The 26447-nt window shown below is 37.1% G+C and overlaps 10 protein-coding genes across 18 annotated transcripts; 7 read left to right on the top strand and 3 right to left on the bottom strand.

The window, feature by feature from the left end:
• Nucleotides 1-177: 177 nt before the first annotated feature.
• AT4G16555 (HSP20-like chaperone) lies at nucleotides 178-1094 on the top strand (the record flags this gene model as incomplete). Its single annotated transcript, NM_001341115.1, has 4 exons — nucleotides 178-296; nucleotides 401-787; nucleotides 893-919; nucleotides 1021-1094. Exons 1-4 carry the CDS (start codon nucleotides 260-262, stop codon nucleotides 1092-1094), a joined length of 525 nt encoding a protein of 174 aa, NP_001328470.1. The 5' UTR covers nucleotides 178-259.
• A 128-nt stretch (nucleotides 1095-1222) lies between these two features.
• On the top strand, nucleotides 1223-3037 carry AT4G16550 (HSP20-like chaperone). The gene is made up of 8 exons (NM_001341114.1): nucleotides 1223-1327; nucleotides 1438-1788; nucleotides 1908-1940; nucleotides 2049-2078; nucleotides 2240-2260; nucleotides 2368-2394; nucleotides 2480-2503; nucleotides 2639-3037. The coding sequence occupies exons 1-8, from the start codon at nucleotides 1288-1290 to the stop codon at nucleotides 2914-2916; spliced, it is 804 nt and encodes a 267-aa protein (NP_001319962.1). The 5' UTR covers nucleotides 1223-1287; the 3' UTR covers nucleotides 2917-3037.
• Nucleotides 3038-4699: 1662 nt separating this feature from the next.
• Nucleotides 4700-6195, top strand: AT4G16545 (heat shock protein HSP20/alpha crystallin family protein). Its single transcript, NM_001341113.1, has 5 exons — nucleotides 4700-4823; nucleotides 4923-5267; nucleotides 5354-5383; nucleotides 5545-5595; nucleotides 5747-6195. The coding sequence occupies exons 1-5, from the start codon at nucleotides 4787-4789 to the stop codon at nucleotides 6070-6072; spliced, it is 789 nt and encodes a 262-aa protein (NP_001329450.1). The 5' UTR covers nucleotides 4700-4786; the 3' UTR covers nucleotides 6073-6195.
• A 1056-nt stretch (nucleotides 6196-7251) lies between these two features.
• AT4G16540 (Heat shock protein HSP20/alpha crystallin family) lies at nucleotides 7252-10912 on the top strand (the record flags this gene model as incomplete). 4 transcript variants are annotated; one of them, NM_001341110.1, is made up of 5 exons in its annotated part: nucleotides 7252-7397; nucleotides 7498-7845; nucleotides 7937-7963; nucleotides 8101-8852; nucleotides 9587-10912. In NM_001341110.1, 4 exons carry the CDS (start codon nucleotides 7361-7363, stop codon nucleotides 8190-8192), a joined length of 504 nt encoding a protein of 167 aa, NP_001329448.1. The 4 variants fall into 4 exon arrangements, with proteins under 4 accessions (NP_001329448.1, NP_001329449.1, NP_001329447.1 ...); NM_001341112.1 differs by lacking the exon at nucleotides 9587-10912 and having other exon boundaries at nucleotides 7319-7397; nucleotides 8101-8124; nucleotides 8277-8491; NM_001341111.1 differs by lacking the exon at nucleotides 9587-10912 and having other exon boundaries at nucleotides 7319-7397; nucleotides 8101-8676.
• Nucleotides 8742-10922, bottom strand: AT4G16535 (leukocyte receptor cluster-like protein). Its single transcript, NM_117752.6, has 2 exons — nucleotides 10042-10922; nucleotides 8742-8966 (listed from the first exon to the last, which is right to left on the bottom strand). The coding sequence occupies exons 1-2, from the start codon at nucleotides 10791-10793 to the stop codon at nucleotides 8960-8962; spliced, it is 759 nt and encodes a 252-aa protein (NP_193386.6). The 5' UTR covers nucleotides 10794-10922; the 3' UTR covers nucleotides 8742-8959.
• Nucleotides 10923-11335: 413 nt separating this feature from the next.
• Nucleotides 11336-13159, bottom strand: AT4G16530 (uncharacterized protein; the record flags this gene model as incomplete). Its single annotated transcript, NM_001341109.1, has 1 exon — nucleotides 11336-13159. The coding sequence occupies one exon, from the start codon at nucleotides 13157-13159 to the stop codon at nucleotides 11432-11434; it is 1728 nt and encodes a 575-aa protein (NP_001319961.1). The 3' UTR covers nucleotides 11336-11431.
• Nucleotides 13160-15975: 2816 nt separating this feature from the next.
• ATG8F (Ubiquitin-like superfamily protein) lies at nucleotides 15976-18175 on the top strand. Of its 3 annotated transcripts, NM_117751.4 has the most exons (6): nucleotides 15976-16168; nucleotides 16390-16437; nucleotides 16532-16587; nucleotides 17118-17170; nucleotides 17262-17380; nucleotides 17532-18175. In NM_117751.4, exons 2-6 carry the CDS (start codon nucleotides 16401-16403, stop codon nucleotides 17630-17632), a joined length of 366 nt encoding a protein of 121 aa, NP_567504.1. In that variant the 5' UTR covers nucleotides 15976-16168; nucleotides 16390-16400; the 3' UTR covers nucleotides 17633-18175. The 3 variants fall into 3 exon arrangements, with proteins under 3 accessions (NP_567504.1, NP_001329226.1, NP_849395.1); NM_001341108.1 differs by having other exon boundaries at nucleotides 16036-16168; nucleotides 16532-17170; nucleotides 17532-17851; NM_179064.2 differs by having other exon boundaries at nucleotides 16072-16437; nucleotides 17532-17829.
• Nucleotides 18176-18668: 493 nt separating this feature from the next.
• Nucleotides 18669-19348, top strand: RGF6 (root meristem growth factor). Of its 2 annotated transcripts, none has more exons than NM_001341107.1 (1): nucleotides 18669-19348. In NM_001341107.1, the coding sequence occupies exon 1, from the start codon at nucleotides 18685-18687 to the stop codon at nucleotides 19126-19128; it is 444 nt and encodes a 147-aa protein (NP_001328305.1). In that variant the 5' UTR covers nucleotides 18669-18684; the 3' UTR covers nucleotides 19129-19348. The 2 variants fall into 2 exon arrangements, with proteins under 2 accessions (NP_001328305.1, NP_567503.1); NM_117750.3 differs by having other exon boundaries at nucleotides 18751-19328.
• Nucleotides 18676-21912, bottom strand: AT4G16510 (YbaK/aminoacyl-tRNA synthetase-associated domain-containing protein). Of its 2 annotated transcripts, none has more exons than NM_117749.3 (5): nucleotides 21390-21912; nucleotides 21162-21239; nucleotides 20992-21076; nucleotides 20809-20897; nucleotides 18676-19782 (listed from the first exon to the last, which is right to left on the bottom strand). In NM_117749.3, the coding sequence occupies exons 1-5, from the start codon at nucleotides 21696-21698 to the stop codon at nucleotides 19645-19647; spliced, it is 699 nt and encodes a 232-aa protein (NP_567502.1). In that variant the 5' UTR covers nucleotides 21699-21912; the 3' UTR covers nucleotides 18676-19644. The 2 variants fall into 2 exon arrangements, with proteins under 2 accessions (NP_567502.1, NP_001328304.1); NM_001341106.1 differs by having other exon boundaries at nucleotides 19363-19782; nucleotides 21401-21896.
• A 167-nt stretch (nucleotides 21913-22079) lies between these two features.
• On the top strand, nucleotides 22080-23793 carry AT4G16500 (Cystatin/monellin superfamily protein). 2 transcript variants are annotated; one of them, NM_001341105.1, is made up of 2 exons: nucleotides 22492-23204; nucleotides 23290-23405. In NM_001341105.1, the coding sequence occupies exon 1, from the start codon at nucleotides 22631-22633 to the stop codon at nucleotides 22982-22984; it is 354 nt and encodes a 117-aa protein (NP_001329293.1). In that variant the 5' UTR covers nucleotides 22492-22630; the 3' UTR covers nucleotides 22985-23204; nucleotides 23290-23405. The 2 variants fall into 2 exon arrangements, with proteins under 2 accessions (NP_001319960.1, NP_001329293.1); NM_001341104.1 differs by having other exon boundaries at nucleotides 22080-23793.
• The last annotated feature ends 2654 nt before the right edge of the window (nucleotides 23794-26447 follow it).

The raw sequence follows: 26447 nt of genomic DNA, 5'->3' as shown, positions 1-26447 counted from the left end.
AAGAGAGATTGACTCAAAGTCTAGAGTGGCGCGATACAGCTCAACTAATACGTGTGCTTCTAGATTGCTCCAAAAAATAGAACACGTGTCAGTATAGAGTTTTTGTCGTATTTCACCATAATACTCTCTTCCTCACTCTCTCATTCATTTGCTTTACAGCTTTCGCTTCATAAAACCTCCAAGAACCCTAAAGACACAGAGAGAGAGATCTCAAAAAGCATTAAAAAAAAACCCTAACGAAATCTTCAGCCGCCTAATCATGGTCTCCCCGGTTACTCTTGCTCCTCCATCTCCAGGTATGTTTTAACTATTTCTCTTTTTTCGTTCTCATCAAATCGTAACCTCTTTCTTTTATTTCCGATAAAGTTGTCATTTTTTTCTTTGTTGTTGATTTGAGCAGAGGGTTTCTACGCAATAAACAATCCATTCCTTGTGAATGGTCCAAAGGGTTTCTTAGAGGCCAAGACTTTGGATAATGAAAGCTACATCCGCTTCGATCTCCCCGGAGTTCCAAGAGACGGCGTCACTGTTTTACTAGACCAACCTAATAATACAGTGAATATCTTAGCCGACGCTCCCAAGGAACACAAGTATGACTCGTCGCACCGTAACTACGACGGTACCAAGCTAAGACCCAAGATCAGTGTCGGCGGTATCAACACCAAGATCCCTTGCAAATGCTGTGAGTTCTTCTCCGGCTTTACTTCTCACATGGCCGATGGTGTTCTAAGACTCGTTCTCACCACGAGCCACGCCTCTACACGACGTCCTTCTTGTACTTGCATCTGTATATTTTCTATCTAACCCTTTTTATTTATTTATTCGAAAAATAGAAATTTGTAATAGGATAATTATCTGATATGAACCATTATTTTTATTTTTGTTTCTACAGCTTTTCTTGGTGGCTCAGACGGAGAAGGTATTATTAGTTCTGTTTTAATTTCATCCATAAACTTTTGAAATATAGCTTACTTACTTAATTAATTAGAATTGTTTTGCACTCTGATTTTCTGGTTATAGATCGCGTTGGCACGGCTACTGATGGTTTTCCCCATGCCACGGATCCTAATGGTATTCACATTATTCCCCTTTAAGCTTATACATGGAAACTTTAGAATTTTTATTTAGAGAATTTCATTGTATATAGGAATAGGAGAAGAGTCATTTGCTTTATGAGCTTCTTCGCCTCACAAAACCTCCAAAAACCCTAAAGAACCAGAGAGAGAGAGATCTCAAAAAGCAAAACCATAACCCTAAAGAGCCTCTGAAATCTCCAGCCGCCGAAACATGTCTATCCCGCACATCGCTCCGGTACCTCACCCTCGCGGTACTGATCTTTAAACCCAAAGATTATTACTTCACCATTTCAATAAAAATCTTTTATTTTGTCGACTGATACATATACATTTCTGTTTTTGTGTGTATGTGTGTGTGTAGATGGGTATTACGCTACAAACAATCCGTACCAAGTGAACGGACCAAAAGGTTTTACTGAGTTCAAGTATCTGGAAGAGACCCATGATCTGTTCGTGAGGCTTGATTTCCCAGGAATCCAGAAAGAGAGTGTGATAATCCTTCTCGAACCATCGAAGAAAGCTGTCATTGTGACCGGAGAAGCACCCAAAGAGAGCAAACACGATTCTTCTCACCGTAAGTATGGAACCGCCACGGGTCTAATCTGTGACTGCTGTGAAATCAGTAACATTCAGTGTTTTGTTGGTGATGGTGTCGTTAGACTTATCCTCTCCAAGCAGAAGATCAATCTTCGTGTTCCTATTTTCTGTTCCTGTAAGATCACTAATCTTCAAAATGTTTTGTTTTTTTGTCTTATTTTTGGTAAAGATTTACTTCTAACATTTTAAAGGATACTAAAAAAAATCTGACATTTTTGTCTTGTATTGTTTCAGTCGGAGGTGCAAGAATGCCTACTGATGCTTCTCGTAATGTCTCTATCTGTGTAATCTTTTGATTAATTGTTCTTATTTGTCATTATGATCTATCGTTTGTTTATTAATAAAACTATGTGCTTTGTATATGACTTTTGGCAGCTAACATCATTCGTGGTTATAACCCAGAAGGTATATGATTTTTTATGTTTCTTTCTTCTTCTATTATTTTCTGGTTAATAGATCAGACTTATCAGTTGAGCTTCTTTTAGAAACTAGTCTTCGTTGTTTTAGTATAGTAAACGTATCTGACATTTTTCATGGGTTTGTGTTGTTGATTCCAATTGTTGCAGTCGCAGGTGGCCATCCTCTTGGTATGTATAACATCAACCTTTGACTATACCTTTTTACCATTTCTTTTTTTCTTTGACTTGTTTTAAAAATAAAAATCCTCTTTTTTTTCTGTTCTTGAATCTTGCAGCTCATCTTCGTGGACTTAATCCAGAAGGTATCATCTTGTTATTAATTCGTCTAAAGACAGACAACTTCATAAATTGTTTTGATTGATTTCATTAATTGTTTTATCATCGTAGGTTGTCGTGGCACTGACCCTTTTGGTATGAACTTAATCTCTCCATTGTGACATAATTTCCAAATATAGTAATTGTAGTTATATGTATCAATTACTATGCGCAAACAAAAGACTTAAGAGATGCTTACTGATTTATATTTTGTGTTTGAACGTTGGACAGATCCGGCGTTCACTGGTCCGACCATACGACCACACCCGTCAGTGTTGGAGGGATCCACGAGTGCTTACGAGACAAAGCAGCTCTCAAACGGTGGTCTGTATCTGCGAATTGACATGCCTGGTGTCCCTAGCGACGGCTTCATTGTGGCAGTGGACGGCAATGGTGTCGTCACCATCATGGGACGAGCTCCTGCGACTATGCACGACTCAAGTGGGCGTAGTTACGTATGCAAGGTCGCCATTGTCCCTAGAGGCTATGCTGGCGTCGGATCAAGATAATCGCCAAACATGGTGTCATCCGTCTCACTATCCCTCCCTACTAATTAATGAATCGGCTCTTAATTAAGATCATGCTTTTGGAATTAATCATCATGTTTAAAACAATATTGGGACATGCATATGTTTGTCTTTTTCTTTTGGATTCCCGAATATTTCAAGAACACTAATTAAATGGACTTTAATACATATGTACGTATAAGACGTGTATGAAAATATTCACTCGTATGTTTTTTTTTTGTCGCACTCGTATGTTTTTAATCTTCGTCTAATGCATGGTTAAAATGAAAATAAAATAAAAAATGATGCACTAGAAAATGTCAGCAAATGAAAATAGAACACGTGTCAGTCTAGAGACTGTTTGTCGTTTCTCACCTGACACCGCCATACTCTCACCTTCATTTACTTTATTGAACTTCGCTTCATTAAACATCTTAAAACCCTAGAACCAGAGAGAGACAGAGAGAGATTGAGAGATCTCAAAAAGCAAAAGGAAAAAAACCCAAACCGAAATCTTCGGCCGCCGAATCATCATCATGCCTATCCGCCGCCGAGTCAGAATCAACATCCCTACCAGCCCCCGAATGATCACGCCTATCACGCCCATAGCTCCGGCGCCTCACGCTCATAGTAACGATCTTTAAACCCAAAGTTTACAATTACTTCACCATTTCTTAAAAATCTTAGATTTTTCTCCACGTGATATGCATACATTTCTGGTTTTTTGGTGTATATGTGTAGATGGTTTTTACGCTATGAACAATCCGTACCAAGCGAACGGACCAAAAGGGTTTGCTGAGTTCAAGTATCTGGAAGATACCCATGATCTATTCGTGAGGCTTGATTTGCCTGGAGTCAAGAAAGAGACTGTGGTTACCCACTTACCCTTCTCGAACCATCCAAAAAAGCTGTTACTGTGACCGGAGACGCAGCTAAGAGCAGCAAACACGATGCTTCTAACCGCAAGTATGGAACCTCCGTGGGGACTACTCTGTGACTGCTGTGGAAATCAGTAACAACATTCATACCTTTGTTGGAAGATGGTGTTTTATAGCCTCCAAACTACAAAATATCTAAAATATTTTAATCCTAAGTCTAGAGAGGTCTTACATAAGATCTAGATTACATTATTCAAATTATCTAGATTATTCTATTAGAGTATCTAGATTTTTATGTTTAAGGAGGTGGAAGATGATGATATTTCTAGAGAAAACTCTAAAACTTGGATTTGGCCATAATTAATTATTGGATAATTGATCCAATAATTAAACTTGATTCAAAATCAAGTTTAACTTTCAACACGTGCTTCGTTTGGTCATCCTTCCTGTTTGATGATCTCGTGGTGAAACTTTGTGTTTGGGTCTGTTAAAAATCTGTTTTTCTAGAGTGGACCCTTTTTTCGGGATAGTGTCGTTGTCTTAAGGATTATTATGTCGTTTCATGTTTTAGTTCTTTGGTTGGATATGTCTCAATGACAAAACATATTTGGATGTGTTTCAACGACACAACTTATTTGGTCTATAACCCACTGCCATTTATGAGTCTCTAAATTGTTTATCAGTTTCAAAGGTCACTATTGAATTGCAAAATGAATTTAACATTACTTTTGTCAACCAATACAATAAAATGCAAAGCAACGTACGACAGTTGTTTCACAAAAAGAGGACAACGCGTGTCAAACTAATACTGGTGCAAATCACAAATGCAAAAGAGACACGTGTCCCCATAGTATTGTCTTGTCTTCACCTGACAACTCCGTCCTGTTGCCTTCCCTCCCATAAAGATCCCAAAAACCCTAAATGCCAAAACCCAGAGAGAAAGCAGAAAAAAACTAATCCCAAAGTAGCTAACCAGAAATCTCAGTCGAATCATCATGGTCGTCCCTCTCAGAGCTATTCCTTCATCTCGCGGTACTAACATCTTTCTAAACCAAATCTCAAATCTCACTTACACTACATTTGCTCTTTTAACCCAAAGTTTACTCCTTTTTTTGGTGTTGATTGGAACAGAGGGGTTTTATGCAATAAACAACCAGTTTCAAGCAAATGGGCCAAAAGGGTTCATGGAGTTCAAAATGTTGGAGAACGAAGATATGTACGTTCGGATTGATTTTCCCGGCGTTCCAAGAGATGGTGTGAGGGTTTTTCTTGACCAGTCGAAGAAAGCTGTTTGTATCTTCGCCGACGCACCAAAGGAACACAAATACGACTACTCTGAACGGAACTACGGTACCTCCACCGGACTCGTCTGCAAATGCTGTGAAATCTCCGGATTCACTTCCTTCATGTCTGATGGTGTTCTTAGGCTTCTCCTCACCAAGTCCAACATCACTCCACAACGCTCCTCCTGCATCTGTAATTACCTTTATTATTCAGTCACTTCAATTTATGGAACCTTTTTTGGTAATAAAAACTTTTGATGAATTTGTGTTTTTCTACAGCGTTTCTTGCTGGCCCAGATTTCAGAGAAGGTACTTTATTCGATCTGTCGTTTTCACCAAACTTTCTATTTTGATATATCGTCTCTCAACATTTATTACAAAGTCTTCATTTTTCTTTGGGTAAAAAAAAAGTCTTGATTTTGCCTTCATTAACGTTTGGAAAATCTTGTCTTTTCTAATTATGGTCATAGATCTGCGTGGCAACGGTCCTCACAAATTTCCCCATGGCACGGATCCTAATGGTACACTCATATTTCCCTTCTCCAAGCTTATGCTATACATAGCAAGAGTATTAAATAGGAATCAAACACTATATATAGTAGTATATAGTAGTGAGATTGGTTAGTCTAAATGGGAATAGTTGTTGTTGTTGTTGTGTTTTATGTGGAGCAGATCCGAAATTAACGGGTCGGATATTGATGCCACACCCATGTGTGAACTATGGATCAGAGATGGCTTATGAGTCCAAGCAGCTTCAAAACGGTGGTCTATACGTGCGTGTAGACATGCCAGGCGTTCCCAAAGAGAACTTCACTGTCGCAGTCATGAATGGGAGAGTGAGGGTGACCGGTGAAGCTCCTGCCATTAGCCACGACTCAAGTGGACGTTTCTACACTGGTGACGTTGCTATGCTCTCCACTCCTTTCGACATTCCCATCCGTAAGATCAAGATCATTGCTAAGAACGGTGTCATTCGTCTGATCATCCCTCCCGTTTGATTCCATAATTATTAAATTCGTGACATCTTGTGGACTTCTCCTTTAGAGATATTATGTCGTCATTTTGGGATTAAGTTTTTATCAACTTTGGATATGTTTCAAAAAGACAATCTTTACGTGTGTGTCTAGTATTAGTCTCTAAATTGTTACCAATTTCTCAAGGTCTCTATTGATTTGCATTAGGTAAAATTACAAAAAAAATTATCTAAGAATATAACCAGAAGATATACTAATAACGTGTACAAATACTATGCAACAAAACAATTAAGTATAACTTCTTAAATAATCTTTAAGTGTGAAAGCAGATAATATTGGACGGCTGTGATTTTGGTTTCAATATCAGCTAATAATATGGACCGTCAGATTCTCTTTCATACATTTCGTCAAAGGTCAAAAGTAAACATGCCACGTCAGGTGAGAAGATTAGATATTTCCATTTGTAGCATTTCCATTAGGTCTGGGCAAAATATTCGTTCGATCCGCTTTGACTCGCTATTCAATTTGATTTGATTCGAAAAATCCGAATATCCGTAAGATTTTGGAGCAAAGCAAATAGGAAAATGTAGTATTCGTAAAAATCGAAGCAAATAACAAATACTATTTTTTCTAAACTCGGATATTCGCTTCGAACCGTATATATATATATATATATATATATATATATATCATAATATAGGTTGTGAATTTGTATATGTTGGGATTTGGGCTTGTATTTGTATCCTTTGGGCATGTGTTTTTTTTTGTGACACAATTTTTATTAGATAAGTGGAATTTTTTAAAATAAAATTGTTTCATATTTTATATTTTATCCTAAAATTGTCGTTTTAGTTTTCAATCCATCAAATATAAGAGCGACGTTTCTGTTTCCTTTCTTCGACTTTTCACTATTTTTATCACTCAATTTGGTTACATAATTTATAACAAGAAAATTTCTAGTTGCTCTCAATCTCACACTCGTAAGCCATAAGGTAAGAAATTTGAATCATGTTAAATAATTTTTTTTAAAAATATTTGAATATAGCAAAGCAAAGCGGATATCCGACAAATATCACACAAAAATCCGGATATTCGTATTTTTGGATATTCCGGAAATTTTCAGATCAAAGCAAATAATAAAATTAAGTATTCGATTAAAACGAATCGAATAACAAATATCCCAAATTTTCCGGATATTCGCTGCCCAGGCCTACTTCCCATGCCCATAAAGTTCCCGAAGCCACTAAATGCTAAAACTTGCTACAAATGCAAAAACCCTTAAGCACTGAGAAAGCTTGAATCTTTGTTGGCAATGGCCGTTCCTCTTCCTGCTCGTCCTCAATCTCCCGGTATGATTCCTCTCTCATCTCGTTCAAATTTTCACTGATTTGCGTTTCATTTCTCTGATTTGTTTGGTTTATCTCTGTTTTGATATGTTGGAGAAAGCAGAAGGTTTTTACGCAATCAACAACCAGTTTCAGACGAATGGGCCAAAAGGGTTCTCTGAGCTCAAGATTCTAGCGAACGGAGACATGTTCGTGAGGATGGATTTGCCTGGAGTTCCTGATGAAGGCGGCATGAGTGTTTATCATAACCGGTCGGAGGAATCTGTAGTTGTTTACGCCAAAGCACCCAAGATTCACACACACGACTCCACCGAACGTCGTTACCTAACGATGACTGGAATTGGCTGCAGCTGCTGTGCGATCTCAAGCATGACCACTCACATGTCCGACGGTGTTTTTAGACTTACCCTCTCCAAGACTCGCATCGATCCAAATCGCTCTTCTTGCATCGGTCAGTATCACCCATCTTTCTCTAATATATTATATGCTCGTCGTTTATAGATCATTTTTCTGATATGAAAAGTTTATGCTTTTGTCAACAGTTCTTGGTTGCTCAGGTTTCCGTGAAGGTATTTCCATTTTTAATCCATCTACCATTTCCAGAAACTTTCAATATCTAAAAGTTTGGCTTTTTCCTACACGAACTTTCGAAAATTGTTTACTCATCTTTAAATGTTTGTCTTTTCTGTGTGTTTGTGGTCGGTAGATCTCCGTGGCACCGATCCAAATGGTATTCTCCTGTACAACTCTCTTGTCCTAGTAATTATATTTAGTACTGAGATTGGGTGTTTAAAATGAGAGTATTTGTACTTGCGTTCCCACAATCGACTATGGCCTATGAGTCGAAGCAGCTCCCAAACGGCAAACTATTCGTGCGTGCAGACATGCCTGGTGTTCCCAAAGAAAACTTCACTGTCTCTGTCACGAATGGGCGAGTCAAGGTGACTGGTGAAGCTCCTGCTCTGAGCCATGACTCAAGTGGCCGTTTCTACTCTGGTGACGGCGCTATGCTCTCCACTCCTGTTGACATTCCCAGCCGTAGGATCAAGACCATCGCCAAGGACGGTGTCATTCGTCTCCTTATCCCTCCATTTTGATGATGATTTCATGATGAAACTTTGTCTTTCTAGTATGGTGGACCCTTTCTCTGGGATGGTGTCGTTTGTTTTGTGGATCGTGTCGTTTTATGTTTTATCAGTACTTATTTTGGGATTATGTCTCTACGACGCAACTTATTTTGGTAATGTTTCAAAGACGCAATTTATTTTGATATGTTTCAACTTTTCGGCTAGTTTGTTATCATTTTCCGAAGTCTGTTGAATTGCAAACAGTTTTACAAAACTTTTGCTATGAGTATCAAATTTAAGGCCACATAACTCTTTGAGCATGACGCAATGACAAATGATTTCCACCATCAAACTCAATACACATCCTTTCCACTTTTCTATCTGTTGAAACATCTCTAATTCTCTATACACACACATATAGATTAAAAAGGGCTTTTCAGACGTGGAACCACCTTTGAATCTCTAGATTAAGTCTTCTTTGTTATCTTTGTGATTTAATCACCGCCTGCAGGAATTTCACAAACTAATTTTAGCAATCATCGATATACTCTTGTTCTCAAAACTAAAAGTTTGGTGTGCTTATTCAAGTAGGAAACAATGGGATTTTAGCTACCAAAACAGTTCTCTAACTTGAGGCCCTAACAGTGATATGCCACAGAATCAAAACTAGTGTGTTGTTTCAAGTGGTTACGAGCCTAAGATTCTAGGTTTTGAGCTGTCAAAAAGGAGGTTCTAGGTTTTTTCTATTAATGAGGGAAATACCAAGGACAATGAGTGGGACAAACAGCAGCTTGATTCAAGAAAACTCTAACACTGGGTCCATATCAAATGCATATTGTGAAAATATACCACATTTCCTGTACATGCTTAGAGAAACAATCAAGAAAAGACTAGCTGTGTAATCTATTAGGCACTGAAACCTTCCACGACCTGTGACAATTAGGACAGGACAATAGACTGTGATGTCTGCAAAACGCACTCTAAACTATATACCACGATTCTATCAGCACAAATGAACTACTATGCTATTGCTCACACACGTGCATTATTAGTTTCTGAGCAGGAAGGAATAAACTATCACCAAATTCACTTCACATCATTTCCTCTTTTTCTATCTGTTGAAACATCTCTACAGATATATTCAATTACATACTCTTCTTCTGATGACAATACGTTGCAGTGCCTGTTATAGTTAGAACCAATGGGATTATCAGCTACCAACCCAATGTTGAAACAAGTAAATTGTACTCACAAAGTTCAAACTTTCAGGGTCTAAAAGCTACCATCAAACTAACAGACAACCATGCTTCACTAAACTTTAGAACATGCTAAAGGATAGGACCTGATAAACTATTGATTCCTAGATCCCCAAATGGCCAAATATCTATCAAACTCCAACCTATGTACATGGTTCTATCAGCACTAATACAGTACAAGCATCGAGTAGCGTTAATAAACCAATACTTGGGATATGAATCAAGTAACAGTTAACTACTAACTTGTACAAACCCAATGCAAATAACGTATGATTTCATCAGTAAGTGTGAAACCAGAGCCACCAATATAATCCCAAAACTCACCTCCGGGAAAAACCACCGGCTCTCTGGCTCTGTTTCATGAAAAGGGCTCTCTCTCTTTCCTTCTCAACCCTCTCCCTCTTCAACCTTTCTTCCCTCAACTCCTTTAAGCTCTTCTTCCCACTCATCTTCTTCTTCTTAGCTTCATAACCACCACATCCACCATCATCATCCTCACCTCGAACACTATCATTTTCATCGTTACGTTTCTCAAGGTACCAAGGACGCTTCACACCTTTACCAGCAACTCCATATCCCAATCTATACTTCTCCTCATCAGGATCACCAGCTCTCGCAGCAGCATCTTTCGCAGAGGCTCTCGCCGTTGCAGCCGCTTCTTTCCTCATCTTCTTCCTTCTCTGATCTTCCTCATCCGCAGGCTTATCATTCTTCTTGATCTCAATCGGATCAAAAATCCTAATCCCTTCGAACAGATTAATATGACCCGTCTTAGGCTCCTCCGATTCAACACTCTCCACAACAACAGCAGTCGATTTAACAACAGCCGCCGCCACCACCGCTTCATCCTTACCCTTCTCTGCCTCCGGAGACGCTCGTTTGAGAGGCGCCAAGCCACGGACGTTACGAAGCACTTCGAGACGAGATTCAGCATCTCGTTTTCTAGCTTCCTCGCGTTTGATCTGCTCTTCTCTAGCGGCAGCTTCTTCCTCCTTTCGGACTTTTTCTCGATTGTCGAAGTTGTAAACGTTCCACCTCTTCTGTGGAAGAATATTCAAACCACCGTGACCTCCCATGGCTTAATCTTACCAAACAAAATTAGGGTTTTCAAACGATGAGATTGAATCGAACCAGGAGATGGATGAGAGAACTTCGAAGCGAATTGGAAAATAAAAACTTGATCGGAATAAAATTGAATTTTGGCAGAGAAGTTAGAGAAAATCGCCTAATTATTGATATAGTTAACTTTGAGGCCTATTGAGCCCATTGAGCCCATTAAGTGATATTTTAATAATCAAAGGCCCAATAGATCTGCTTTAGACTGATGCAACGTCAACAACAGTAATGAATCTCTGTTTCAGATTCTTGTTGAGAAAATCTGTGACACATGTAGTATTGTTGATGCTACGAATTTGTTTTAGCATCAAGATAAAAGTGCTAGTAAATGAAAGATTATTAAGTAACTCTCAAAATTAAAGTGCTTTAAGAACTACTAAGTACATGTTCCAAAACTCTTATCTATTTATTTTCTTCTTCAATGCAAACTGTATATACACCAAAAACAAGATTCTGCACAATATCAGATAGTGAACACCAAAAACTAGTTTTCTATTCAGCATTAAGGTTGAGCCAATCAAACTCATTCTCTGGTAGCTCTTTTTCCTCTTCTTTGACTCCTCTCTCCACAATGACGTTGATTCTCCACAACACAATCTTACTTTCCCATTTCATGCCTTTTGATTGCATACAGTCTCCAAAGCAGACCCTTAATGAATTTGTATTGGCTCGTACTATACCATTCCAATTGTTTCTTCACGATGCTTTCCACATCTCTGAAACCTCTCTTCACAAGCCCAACTTCCATTTCTCTTTCCATTAGCTCTCTTATAGAATCTATCATCTTATGTGCAATCTCCTTAACGGATTCAGCTTTACTTGACATCTCTATCAAGTGAATTGCTAAACAAAAGCCACCCATAAACGCCAAGACCCAGCTACTGTTATCTACCAACAACTCTCTTGGTGGGTCTAGCCTTGTGATTATCTCTAGGAAAAGATTCTCCATCACAGGAATCACAAAATCGTCGTCAATAAGTGCCATTGTTAAGCACTGGAAGATATAAACCGCTCTATGAAACTCTGTTTTACTCGATGCAATATAATCTCGTAGCTCGTACCATGTCTCCTCTTGGTAGATCAACATCTCATATGCAACATGGTTCACCACCTCACCTAGGACTTTGAACATACTGTTAAAGGAAAGTCCTTCTTCCTTTAAGCAAGAGATGAGCAATGGTTGGAGTTGTCTCATCTCTGAAATGTCTATCTGCACTTTCTTTGAAGTGTGATCAGAGAGTAAGACATTGAGTCGTCTGATTGCTATCTCTTTGGACCTATCTTCAAGTTCAGAGGACGCAAGAATCTTTAACACTTCCAGTGATGATAAATCCTTCAAAATGTCATACCAGCCACGTTCAAACTCTTCTCTACGATTCTTAAGATCATCATATGGTTCTGTCACCAACATTTTGATCTTCCTCACAATCTCCTTTGTCTCTGTTCCGACTACTCCTTCGATCTCGTTCATGGAAGCCAACACAAAATGGAATTGGTCTTTAGTGTAATGATACAGATTCATGTCTCCTGAGAAGAAACTCTCGAAATCTTCAAGCCCTCGTACCAAAAACTGTTCTTTTTTCATCTCCACTAGCTTCTTTACTGAATTCACAACAGAGGAAATCCAAATCTCCATCAACGCCATTAGTAACTCTACTGTCACCCCTGTTTTCTCAAGCTGAATCCACATTTTAACAAAAGTTTGTAAAGCCAAGCTCCAATCTTCAACTCTATAAGGATAAAGAAAGACATTACTAGCTTCCTCTAAAATTTTGTCCAAAAACTTGCCGATGAAACTCTTGTAGACTGGTGGCAGATCGATGAAGACGTGAAAAGCCTTGACAGGTTCTTTGCTACTCGCTAGGGATAAGATACAATCACCGAGCTCGTCCCATTTGTCTTTATGCAACTCCACGACATTGTAAGTTACAAAAGACACGATTTTCCTGAGGATCTTGATGTCAGATTCTTTGGTTTCTTGCATTGTAAGGCATAAAATCAAAAGGGGTTTGATTTCATAGAGAGAGTCGAGAGAGAATTTGGAAAATACGATTTGATTTTTCAGATAGGTGAGGGTCTCAGAGAGTTGAGAGATTGATCGGAGTCTGAGAATGCCACTGGAAGAAGATTGATAGACTTTAAGAAGCTTTAGGGTTAAGCAACCTGGGTTACAAGAAACGCAGATGTCGTACAGCGCACGCGATGTTTTATACTCTTCGGAGTCTTGACGCTTAAAGAGATGATCGATGACCATCGCTACTTCTTCATGGCTTTCACTAACAAGAATCTCTCTCGCTTTCAACATAAGATTCAAATATTCCTCCATTTCCGGAAAATTTGGGATTTGCGTTTTTCTTTGGTTACGAAACTGAATATAAACCGGAACTAACCGTATGTTTAGTTGAAATCATTCAAAATGGCTGTCGTATATTTTTAGAATTATGGGCCAATAACTCTTCTTCCCACTCAGCTTCATAACCTCTATATCCACCATCATCATCCTCACCACGAACACTATCATCTTCATCATTACATTTCTCAAGGTACCAAGGAGGCAAAGTCGCTTCACACCTTTACCAGCAACACCATATCCTAATCTATATTTGTCCTCATCTGCATTATTATAACTTATGACTTTAAATGAGGTTTGGTTTCTCTCTCACCAATGTATCACCCAATTTGGATGTTTTTAAGGGGTAAATTTCAACTAAAATGTAGTCCAAGTTATTAATGTTTTGGTAGAATTAATCGAAATTAGAGACATCAGAACAGCTAACATCAATTTGGATTTTTTTTTTGTTCGACCCTAACAGTAAAAACCATTCATCAGTGTGGTAAATGTCGAAAATGTATTACGATTAGAATTGATACATTCATCAGTTTGGTCAAAAACACCTATCTTCGATCGATATTTTTTTTACCAAAACGAAGTTGATGTAAATTGTTGGTTGCAAGTTGAGTTCTGACCAATAAAATTGGTAGAAATTCTTTGACCATTTGTAAATTGTTGGTTGCATGTTTATACTGAATTAAACATTTGCTTCGAATATTTTAGACCAATAAAAATGGTAGAAATATTTTGATCGGTTGACATTTTTGACCGAGAATAGTGGTCGAAAACATCTTACCAAAAAGTGGTCAAAACTTAATGACCAAAATAATGGTGAATATTATTTTTTACCAATTTTCGACCATATATTTCAATCTGACTAACTTATATACAAGATTGGAATATAAGTATAAATCAAAATTCAATTTAATTCTTAAATATTTGATTCATAATAACTTAATAAAAATAAAAATATAATTTAAAATACACAAAAAAACAATACTTTTATACAAGAAATCAATTTTAAAATTATTTGATTAACAAATTTTAAAAATATTTGAGTTTTTGTTTTCCTTAACAAAGTTACCATGTGACTAATATATCTCTCCAATCTTAAGAGTTGGAGTTTGAAACTCTTCTTAACAGAAAAACTCTTTCATGAATGCGGTAAATCTGGAGCTACATGTATAGGTATGTGGAATGCATTTATATCAACCTTAGGCACAAATAGTGAATGCTTCAAAGCAATCCAAGTCTTTGAGAACATTCCTTCCACCTTGATCAAAACTCACTCAACATTTTGGAACGTGATGGTAACTTGTACACATGCTCGACAAACTGAGTATGGGCATTATCTTCTTGCAAGGATAGTCAAGACTCTATGGATAGAACCAACTATTGAAATAATGGGGACATATTTAGACGGCTTGGCTAGAGGAAAAGTGATTGATGAGGCATAACGAGTTGTCAAGACTTTGATTTTCAAGCCTAACTAGGAGATTGCTGTGAGTCTTTTATCAAAGTACAAAAGCCATTCAACACCCATTGAGTTTGCTAAACGTTTTGTGAGGTACCTTGAAGAGAAGAAAGTCACCTTCTACATTGCTGGAACGACTTATAAGGTACTAGACGAAGATGGGGTGGAGTGGAAATCTAATGTCAAGATTAAGAAACAGAAGAAAGGAAAATCCACAATCCACTCCCATTAGAGCAGTTCAAAGTACTATATATTGCTGCACAGCTAAATCATTCGTCAAAGGCATTTCTTAACCATGCTATTTGACCTGAGGTTACGAGAGTAAGGATATAATTGTATTGATTGTTTTGAAACAGTGAAATAAACATGAAAAAGTGCAGTGAAATAAACATGAAAAAGTGCATACTCCCACATATGTGCCCCATATGCTCTAACAAACTTGATAAGTGTCATACGTAGTGAGATACCCTTATATTTTTTTTAGCTTTTTATATACTATTGCTTACAAACCTTATTAATATAGTTAAATAATTAGGGTGGGCATCGGTTTGGATTAAGTAATGATTTTGGATAATGATTAAAAAATAATTTTGATTTTTTTTTCAACTTCAGAAAACTCAATCTTAACTTTTAAAAATGTTTATGTCTTTTCACAACTATAATATTTTATATCTATAAGTAAAAAACTTGTTAGAAAACTTATCTTACTTTGATAAAAGATTCATTTTGATTAATTATCTTTGTTATCCTGTAAATTCTCGGTTTTGACATTAATCACTCAATTCCGGTATTTTAATAAATTACAAAATGAGTTTTGTGCAGTGTTGAAGATATATTCTCAAATACAGTAATTGCTTTCAACCCTTGATTTCGAAATGCCTAAGCTTGAAATCCTAAGCTGTCCATACACCAAGACCTACATCTCCAGATCTCTATAACAGTCATAAAAAAACTTCTGCCTATACTTTATTTATTAGTTTTCATATTTCCATCCGTTTATTTGCAAGGCCCATTACTGCACTAGGCCCTACATTTTGTTAGAAGAGGCAAAGCTTATAAGCGACATTCTCAATTTCCAACTATTACCCTTCCGAACTCTTCACCTAACACACATTTTCTAGGGGTAAACGTGTCATATCGTATGCAGAAACGTGATCCCAGCATATCCGGTTCTTCTTTATCCTTTGTTGGAGGCAATATCTACGTAGACAGTTACCTCGTACACCTTCAGTAAAATGGACGGTTGAGATTCCTATTTCAGTAAATAGCTAATATCTACCGTCAGATTCTCACTGAACAGATTAAGCATACAACGTCAGCTGAAGTGTTTAGATGTTACCATACACCATCTGTAGAGAATCTCTGACCTTATCGCATAATTTTTTAATGTTTTGCAGAATTTTTGTAGGTTGCTTATTTGCTTTTTCTTTCATATTTTTTCGTTAATTGTTGTTGTTATCTTCAACGATAGCGTTGTGCTCTGGAGAAGTGTTTGATCGCAGAAAAGCTTCGTTCTTTGTAGTCTACAGGTTTGATCACTGAGTTCTTAACTTCTTTTTTGGTTTGATTGCGATCCTGTACTTTCGTTTAGATTACTTAAAGGTTGGGTCTTTAACATGATCGACTGATAGATTTGTGGGAATTTTGATAATCTGAGTTCCAGAGTTTGGGAATTGATGATTTGATTTGAGTGTTAAATTTGTTTTGATGGTTGTCTGATTGGTGTCACCTATTTGTTATGTGTGTGTAGGCGTGGAAGGAATGGCAAAAAGCTCGTTCAAGCAAGAGCATGACTTAGGTTTGGATTTGAGCTTTGTTCTTGCTTTACTGTTTGGTCCTCGAAATCAAAACCTTGTGCTTTGATCTAATGATCCTGTTTCCTAAATCTTCAGAGAAGAGAAGGGCAGAGGCTGCTAGGATTAGAGAGAAGTATCCTGATAGGATTCCGGTGAGACTTTCAGTGTCTCTCTTATACATTGATCGATCATACATTTCTAAAGTTATATGTGATTAGCATATTGTTTCCCTTTCTATGTTCGGATCAATCTTTTGTGTTTGACTGAGTTTATGCAGGTTAAGTTGTTGTGGTTTATGGCCCAGCAATATGGTAGTAATGAACTTATTGGGATATAATGAACTTATTGGGATAGCATCTGGTTTTAAATGGACACCCTACCCGACTAAAGGATGGTTATCAAGTTATTATTGTTTGATTAGCTTCATGCTTGTGATATATGTTTGCCACTGTTTCAACTACATGGAGTTGATTGAGTTATAGTGACTATAACAACATTAGGACTTTGAATTTAGTTGTCATTTTTTGGAACGTGACTTTCTGAAACTCGATTCTTACTGAGTACTTACGGCTTAGATAAGTAGATTTGCATGATTCATGTGGCTACGTGCTTTATGATTCACATGGTAAAAATGACACTTGAGATGATGATTTCCACGCATTTATATTTTTGTGGGATCCAGGTGATTGTTGAGAAGGCTGAGAAGAGTGATATACCAACCATCGACAAGAAAAAGTAAGCATATAAATGGCATCAGTATCCTTTTCATTCGGACCTGACTTGTTAATAATAGTGATTGATAACTAAGCTTTTTTCAAATTTGCAGGTACCTAGTCCCGGCTGATCTGACTGTGGGGCAGTTTGTGTATGTCATTCGCAAAAGAATCAAATTGAGTGCAGAAAAGGCTATCTTCATATTCGTGGACAATGTTCTTCCTCCAGCAGGTAAACAGATAGATCTCCTCTGTATTCAAGACTCAGGAGTTTCATTATCTTTTAACACAAGTAACAAGAGCATAAGAAGGCGTCTACTTATATGTTCCCCGGTGATTATAAATTCTTTATATTTGGCTGATCTGATCTGGTAACTTTGCAGGTGCGCTCATGTCTTCTGTGTACGAAGAGAAAAAGGATGATGATGGGTTCCTCTATGTCACTTACAGCGGAGAAAACACATTTGGATTTGGATCTCCATAATAGAGACCTCTTGCTGGATATTTCATTTTACTCCTCTCTATTTTCACCAAATATTTCATCTTCTTATTAATTACTAAGCAAGCAAGCCACCTATGTACTTATTCTCTAAGGACCTTTGGTCGGGCGTTAATATGTACAGAAAACATAAAATAATGTATATAATCTTCTTTCAAGGATCTAAAAACCTACTTTAGGTGAATCTATCACATCTCCCTCTTGACTTTGTTGTGTTTTTTTTGATGTCTTCAATCTATAAGCCGACATAACACGTCGCTTATGGCACATGGGCCATGACAGTTCCAAATTGCAAAGCCTAAGTGAAGAGAAGTTATATCACCAAACTCAATAGAAGTGCAAGCACAAGGGAACTGTGCCACGTGGCAGACATGGTCGGTACCGGTTGAAGGTTGGCCGGCGACGATCTTATAAAGGTCCCACATTGTCGTTGACGGAGAGAAGGAGGAGACGGTCGGACCATGCTGGCTTGTTTCTCATCTTACACTTTTCAATATTGATTTTTGTTTCATATATTTATTTGTTCACAGTTTTAGCTCGATTTATGATCGTCAAAGATTGTAATTCAAGGTTCCAACCGGTCACGTGGAACATGAGAGACGCGGTTGTGTTTTTGGGATTTTGGACCATTGAAGTGAAAGTTGAATGTAAAAGCTTTTCATAACTTGTGAGTGTTTTGTCCAAAGAAATCAATGTCAAATAGTGTAGTGATAAGAAGGTGATCGATTAGGACTTAAGAGAGTAAACACGTCGGTCATACAATAATGGCGTGGATGAAAAAGGTGAAGAACCGGAGAATAAGGTGAGCAAATGGAAGAAAGGAAAATGAGAATGCAGGAGATGATGACCCCACGAAGACTCTCAAGTAGACAAAAGGTTTGGCCGATCAAGACACCCATATACATACGATAGATATGTATGTTGAATGTAAAATATATTTGAATAATAGACAAGAGAGAAGATTAAAAAGAAATAAAAGAGAAGAGGAACAAGAGCATGTTATGATAATGAAGGACCCCTCCCCCCACCTGTATTTAATGCTTGTCTTACTCTCTTTACTCTCTTCTGCCTACAAATACTCTCCTTCCCTCTTCTCTTCTCTTACACCAATTAACAACATTTCAAACTTTCTTTGTCCTGCTCTAGTCTCATCTCCCTGTATACAGACACAGCATATATACACAAGTATCTCAAGAACAAGAAGAAGAATAAGAGAAGTCATGTCTTGCTCTTTGAGGAGTGGACTCGTGATAGTGTTCTGTTTCATTCTTCTGCTTTTGTCTTCCAATGTTGGATGTGCCTCTGCCGCTCGTCGTTTAAGGTCACATAAGCATCATCATCACAAGGTTGCTTCTTTGGACGTCTTCAATGGTGGAGAAAGGAGGCGGGCGTTGGGTGGAGTCGAGACAGGGGAAGAAGTAGTAGTCATGGATTATCCTCAGCCTCATCGTAAGCCTCCGATCCACAACGAGAAGTCTTAATTACCCGATCCATATATACCAGTCTCTCTAAATATATCATACTGTTATATGCATATGCATTCACCATGTTGGTGGTTGTAATGACTCTTGTGCTATCTCTATATATATTCATGACCAACTTCTTTGTTCTCTATTTCTCCTCGTATACAACAAACAAGGTGCTTCCTATTAATTACTCTGTTTCTTATGGGTATTGCATAAAAGATTTTCAACATTTGAGAAACAGAATTGTGAAAATTCTTCATTAAGCTTTGAATGTACAAGAGATCTTAAATACAGAAACTAAACCGAGCCTGAAGCTAAATCAACAATAACCAATCTAGAATAATCGACATGTAGACTCAAATAGATCTCTTTGCCGCCATTTTAGCTCCAAGTAGCACGTAACAAAAGTATCATTACAAAGAATACCAATGTGTATAAGAGATAAAAACCTTCATTGAAGCTAAAATCTTAAAGCTAAGCCTAACATTTCATAACAGGGTGATAAAAATAGTGTTATACATATTCCTGATTTCAACTGCAAGGAACAATGAATGGTTTCACAAATTCAAGGAATTCGGATGTTCTGACACCGAGCTTCAGATCGATTTCTCCACCACCCAACCAGAAGAAATCCGGTTTAAGTTTGGTTATAGCCTCATCCAATATAACCTGACATTTCCCAAAGCCCCCCCCATCCAACTCGTCAGTATCAATATATCGAAAGTTTATTTCAATTCAAAGCACGATTAGTCTGAATATGCCATGGAAACTCTAAACATGAATTAATACTAAACTCCATATCTCCACTATGAATGAATACTTCGAAATACCAAGTCAATCTGCACATATCCAATTGAGATCAAGTAATTCATCATGAGAGCATAAGCAACCTAACTAATTACCCTAAAGGGAAACTCATTTACTTAATTACTGAGGTCTAAAGATGATATTGAAAGACTCATGTGTCACAGTAGCACAAATAGTGTGTTGTCTGAAGTGGGCCAATTCCGGATAAGGAAAGGAAGATAAACACATCAATGCAGTAGGGTACGTGCCTAAGATTATATATACACAGACCAAAAATAACGCCATTTAAGTCTCTCTGACTGACACCAATTACTAACTCTCGCACTTGTAATGCAAAGAAGGTATTGAACTGTAAAAACGGAGGTTCTAATTTTTTACTATCAACGGGGAAAGTACTAAAGACAATGAGTGGGACAATCAGCAGCTGGCTCACACGGAAACTCTTAACTTCTGCTCTGTACCAATTCAAATTGTGTTATAATGCACCACACCCTCCTGTACAGACTAAGAGAAACAAAACAAGGCCAAACCTAGCTGTGTAACTCATTAGGCACTGGAACCTTCCGGGCCTCTAGGACAGGACAATAAACTATAGTGTCTGCAAAACGCTTGGCAAGAACATGTGTATGAAAGGGAAAACTCTCTGTAAATATTTCTCAATACAAAATACAACACGAAACTGTTTGTCTAGGAGAAGAAAACATAAGTGGGTAGAGGTTCCTCTCATACTACTCCTATGTCTAATATGTAATTAATAGTGTAGAGCAGCATTGAGCAAGCACGCCCAAAACATGTCAATAATGCATGATGTAGAAAAGTTGGCCAGCTTCAATCAAACAAAGATTTTTAAACCTATCACAGAAATAACGGTGTGGAAACAAAACTTACCGGTATGTTTGTCTTCATACCAATACAGGTTACCCCATTATGCTCAAACCCCGTCAATTTAATCGACGTCTCCTCAGGAGCAAGTCTCACTACACAGAGGTTAACACAAGCCTCAGCATAAAGAAGCAACATATCATATACACTTCAATATGTTAACAGATCATAGAAATAAGAAGCACTAACGATTAAATCTTTTCTTTGGGATCTTGCCCTCGTTTAGTGAATAAAGAAACTGCTTCACTGCTTCAGCATTGAATCTAGCAGTATACTACCATAAGTAAAATAGTCAGATGAATACGATTAAAGACGAAACAAAGGTGAAAATGCTATTCTACAGGAACCATGAGGAGCACCTGAACCACAACCACATAGTATTTTGAGTTGTTTGGATCACTGCAATCCAAAATATTTGATGCAGCTTGAGTATTAACCTGTAATATAGTCAGCATCTAGTGAGGAAACAAACACAGGCACAGAGATTCAATGTGTAGTGTCACAATCACATATCAACGAAGATTTTAAAATTGTTCCATAAAATACACTAAATCCGATAGAATTCAATTATATAGCAATTGAAGTACCAGAACAATACTCTTGCAGAGATGGTCGACTGAGGAAGCGCCGAGAACGTCGCGACGAGATTCGAGAGGCCAGTCATAGTAATCGGTAGCAACTCTCTTGAAGCAGAAGTCGTTAACGCCGCCGGACTGGAGAATGGTGGAGAGGCGAGTCACAGTTTCGTTTTCATCAACCGGTAGAGAAGGCGACGGAGCAGCAGAGGAATTCTGTGGGAGAAAAGAGCTCTCAAGAATGGAGATTTTGTGGAGGATTTCAATTTGGAGTCTCTCAAGCTCTGCCGCTGCAGTTTCCATGCCTTCTCCGTCGTCCATTTCGAATTGCCGATCGTCGCCGCAGCAAAAGTTTTGTTTCGTTTCTTACGTTTGATTTCGTAATCATCTGTGCTCGTGTCTACGGTAAATTAGAAAGGAACAGGATGATCTGAGCCGTTGAATTTGTCTTGCGTCTTGTGGAAAATAAAAACTCTGGGCCAGAACCAGGCTCGGAAAACACTAGACGTTATATGTAGATATTGGCCCAAATAAACAAATATGGGCCAATTTAGTGTTGTGCCAATAACTATGGTTTATGGATGATTAATCCGGTTTATGGTTTGATTTCAGTTTGCCTTTTTTGTTTTTTTTTTAGAAACTAAAATTATATAAAACCATTTGTAACTTGGTTTTCGAGTTTGGTCTTAATTTAGAATTAACATTATATTGGATACTGGATATTAATTTAGAGAGATTTAAATGCAATAACAAATCAATTTAACCACGGTTTGGGTTTTAACGGTTGTGGATTTTTCCACCCTAGGGAATAAAACAACGGGCCAACCAGTCAAACCAGGCTATTAAGAAGCAGGGAATGAACATTGAACATAGTTCTTGACTAAAGAGCAAAACCGACGTCGTACTACAAATACTGAGTTGCCGACGCAAATCTAGATTGGCCCAAATCAACATATATGGGCCCATTTAGTGCTCTGCTCCACTACGAGTACACGTGACGGGACAACCCTCGTTGACTCTTTAACATGTTGTACATTATCTTTCGCCACGTGGACTTATCCAGTTGTCAAATCTGACGGTGTAAAAAGACAATTCACTCGTCACCGCGTAACACACAATTGAGATCTCCGTAAATTTCTGGAACTATCAGCCCACATTCCAAAGCAAAACCAAATCTACAAGTCTTGTCTATATAATAAACACCAGAGACCATTAAACACACGAAAATTAAAAAAGGTTAAGGAAACGAAAATATGATGATGAAGTCGTTGATCTGTCTCTCTCTCATCCTCCTCCCACTTGTCTCCGTCGTGGAAGGTCTCGGTGGTGGTGGTGGTCTTGGTAGCCGGAAGCCGATCAAGAATGTATCTGATCCGGATGTTGTTGCGGTCGCCAAGTATGCCATCGAGGAACATAACAAGGAGTCGAAGGAGAAGTTGGTTTTCGTCAAGGTTGTGGAGGGAACGACGCAAGTGGTCTCCGGTACAAAGTACGATCTGAAAATTGCGGCGAAGGATGGTGGTGGTAAGATCAAGAACTATGAGGCTGTTGTTGTTGAAAAGCTTTGGCTTCATTCTAAGAGCCTTGAGTCTTTCAAGGCGTTATAGATCTTTAATTGGATTTTTGTAGATCGATCTCTCTCTCGGGTATATCTATCTAGCTTTTGATGATTTGAGACTCTGACGTTTGTGTTGTTGTTGGTAATATCTGTGGAATTAAAAATAAAATCAAACTTATGTTTTATGAGAATTCGTTAAGATGGATCTGCATTTGGATTGAATCGACCGACAGGATAATGATGCAACGCATACAACACGTGCGTCGACCGTGAGTTTTGACATGATCTGTTTTTTTTTTTCTTTGTTCGCGACTCGGTAATATAACTGGGTAAACTTCCATGTTCTAAATGTAGCCCGTAATTAAAAGACAAGTTTCGGGAGAATGGAAGAGTTTACATTGATTACGTATGCAGGTAAACTTTATCTAAGCCTTTTTGGAATAATGAGAGAATAGGAATATTAAGAGACCTAAGAATTTTGGAATAAACCAAGTAAGGTTAGTCTATACATACATCAACGAAGATCAATCCTTGCTAGACGGAGTTCAAGACCTAGATTTTTTTGGGATTAAACCAGGTACGGTTAGTCACTTAATCTAGGGATCAATTTGTGAAATTCAAGAAGCGGCTATAAAAATTTCGGAAGTTAGTGTAGACGTTGTTTTCGGATTCCGGTCATCATTAAACAAATGAGGGGATATTTTGTTAAATCGAGATTCACATTACATGTGAATATGTTATTGATAAAAAGAAATGATATAGTAAATTAGAGTGCAAATGGGTAATGTTTAACATGGATGTATGATGTATCATGAATGTTCTACGTCTTTGTTTAAAAAAATTCTCTTATTGGTTATGAAGAACTAGCGCCAAATCATGTCAAGCATCATGTTTAGATTGGAGGCCAATGCATGAAAGGGTGAATCACCTATTTATTATCCTTAAAAAAATAACAGGTGTAAATCGAGAAGCTTTATTGATTTTGTGTTTGATCACCGCTGCTCTTAAGCTTTCAAGAAAAATTTGTCACACAATTTTAACCCTTTTAAAATTGAAATTGCTTCCACAGTTTCACATACACATGTTATTACTTGGTTGTGGTAAAACGAGAATACTATATATAATCTTGTTCACGTTCCAAATTGCGTAGTTTATGCTAGTATCCTACTAAATCATACCGTAGTAGAAGCAAAAAAAAATGAGGGTCGTAGTCTCGTAGATGTAAGAGTTTTGTTAATAGAAAACATACACAAGAGTTGTTCTTGTTGAAAGCCCACTGGACCAAATTAGCATAGGCTTTTTAAATTGTTTCCCCACCAAATGAGGTTTCTTTTTTGGATGTGTTTTTTGTTTTGGGATAAAACCAAATTATGCAGTATATATATATATATATATATTTTTAGTTTTGTATTGAACGTTTGAACTTCTAAACGTAATATTATTAACAAAACTATTTATATGATTTTCAGAATAAAACTTGAATATGTAGTTTAAAACAGTAAAAAATCTGTTAAACCTCTATTTTTTGTTTTTTTTGTTGAAAACTTGAAATGTTATTTTTTATTAACAAACAAAATTAGATGATGGCTTGTCTTCACATCTAAAGCTTACTTTGTCCTTTTCAAAAACAAGAAGTTAAAAAACAAGTTTATTTGAAGTGAAAGGGAGATGATATATGGAAAAAAGAATAGTGCCTGGACCCTTTCATTATTGCAATTTTTAATTTGCATACACTTTATTTGGTCAATCTTTCGTTGCCCTCCCATCTCCACTTCCTTCTCATTTTTCTATTTAACTTTTCTATTTTTCTAAACCCACTTAAACGTATTTTATTTCATAATATCTGCATATGTTTTATGTAGCACACGCGTCTGAGTTTCTACTTCATTCGCAGATAAGTAAAAAAAAAACGAAAAAGTAAAAAGAAAAATGGAAAACACTTTTGTACATGTCTCACATTCAAATTAATCATGAATTTTCCTTAATCCTCACACCGGCATAATCTCTTTTGCGCTGTCCGAAACAAAGACGCGCATGTAGTTTTAATCAAACTTGGTAATTATTATGAATTCAAAATGAGATTGGATCCACTTACTTCCTCCGTTTCAATATTTCTTTTTTCTTTGGCGGCATGTTTACTCATTAGTCATTAGTGATTGAGTGGCGAATGATGAACTTTTTGTGGCACCATATTGGGTTGTATTAATGTAGAATTTTACTACCATTATCGGGATTAGTAATCTGAACAATAGACAAAATTTATATGAGAATCTATAATTGAACGAAATGGTCAAAAAAACATTATTTACACGTGTGGGTAATAAGGTGATGACCACAAAGAGTTGACTAATTAATAATTAGACTTTTCTGAACCAAAAAAACGTTGATGTGAAGCATGACATCATAGAAATGTACTCCCATTCTTTCTAATAAGTTGAGAAGTCCTTTTATTTCTTCTTCGTCACCATTACGTACAAACCTAAACATTTATCCAAAACTATATTAAAACATACTTGTTCTATGTATAATTGAAACATTAAGACATGTTAGGGTGATCTTCTTTTCGTAAACGCGATATTTGGAATGGTGATGGCTTGCTGAATGTTCTTCTCATTGACCACCGAAAATTTCATTATTTCTTGTTTTAAAACCTCTAAATGACTATACCAAGAAATATTATAAAAAATGTATATATATACACCATAAAGTTTTTTTATACCCTAATGTTTCTTATCAAAATAAAAATAACATAAAGTTGAATCATTGGTATGATGACCACGTAGTATGAATTGAGATCCCTTTTCAATCCTCTTATTTAGCAAAAGCTTTGACGGAAGCTTCACAGGCATAGGCCAAGCCTCTAAAAGAATTATTAAATAAACAACTAAGAGCAAAGGTGCTACCTAAATGTATTAATACTTTCTTTGTAACAGTCTTGTGGACTCTCTTTTTCGATAAAGCAGTATTAAGGACTTGCTTTTGTGAAATCCAAGCTTTGTTTGGTCCGGAGAAAGTGAGCAACACGGTTCGAACAAAGTGAGTAACGTGTACCTGTTGTTATTTTAGGACCATTAGCTTTATGATAGCTAGATAATAAATTAAACTAGATTAATTCCAAAAGTACACCCAATTTTGTACAAATTTTTGGAATTAGTATAGGCTTCTTCAACTTATAGTTCAATCGGTATTAGTTATTTTTTCCTTCCTAAATGCCATTTAAACAAATTTTCCAAAACTTCCACAAAAGGTTAATGAAAGACACTTGAAAGCGTAACGCACAAGAGTGACTCCTCATTTTTGAAAAATGCATTCCCACCTCAGTACTGCTCAGAGGTCTTCCATGTTCATATACAAAAGCCCTTTTGTTATTCCTTAAATTAGGCATTAACAATGTAAAAGACTCTTCACTCTCAAATGAATTTTCAACCTAAACTATTTGCAGCCTTGATGCCATTTATAGACCTTTTGTATTAAGATGCCGAATTCCTTTTTTTTTAACACGAGACTAACAA

Source organism: Arabidopsis thaliana, chromosome 4 (genome assembly GCF_000001735.4).
Source record: "Arabidopsis thaliana chromosome 4, partial sequence".
Classification (NCBI taxonomy): Eukaryota; Viridiplantae; Streptophyta; class Magnoliopsida; order Brassicales; family Brassicaceae; genus Arabidopsis; species Arabidopsis thaliana.
Note: the sequence above shows the minus strand (reverse complement) of the source record. Positions and strands in the feature narration are given on the sequence as shown.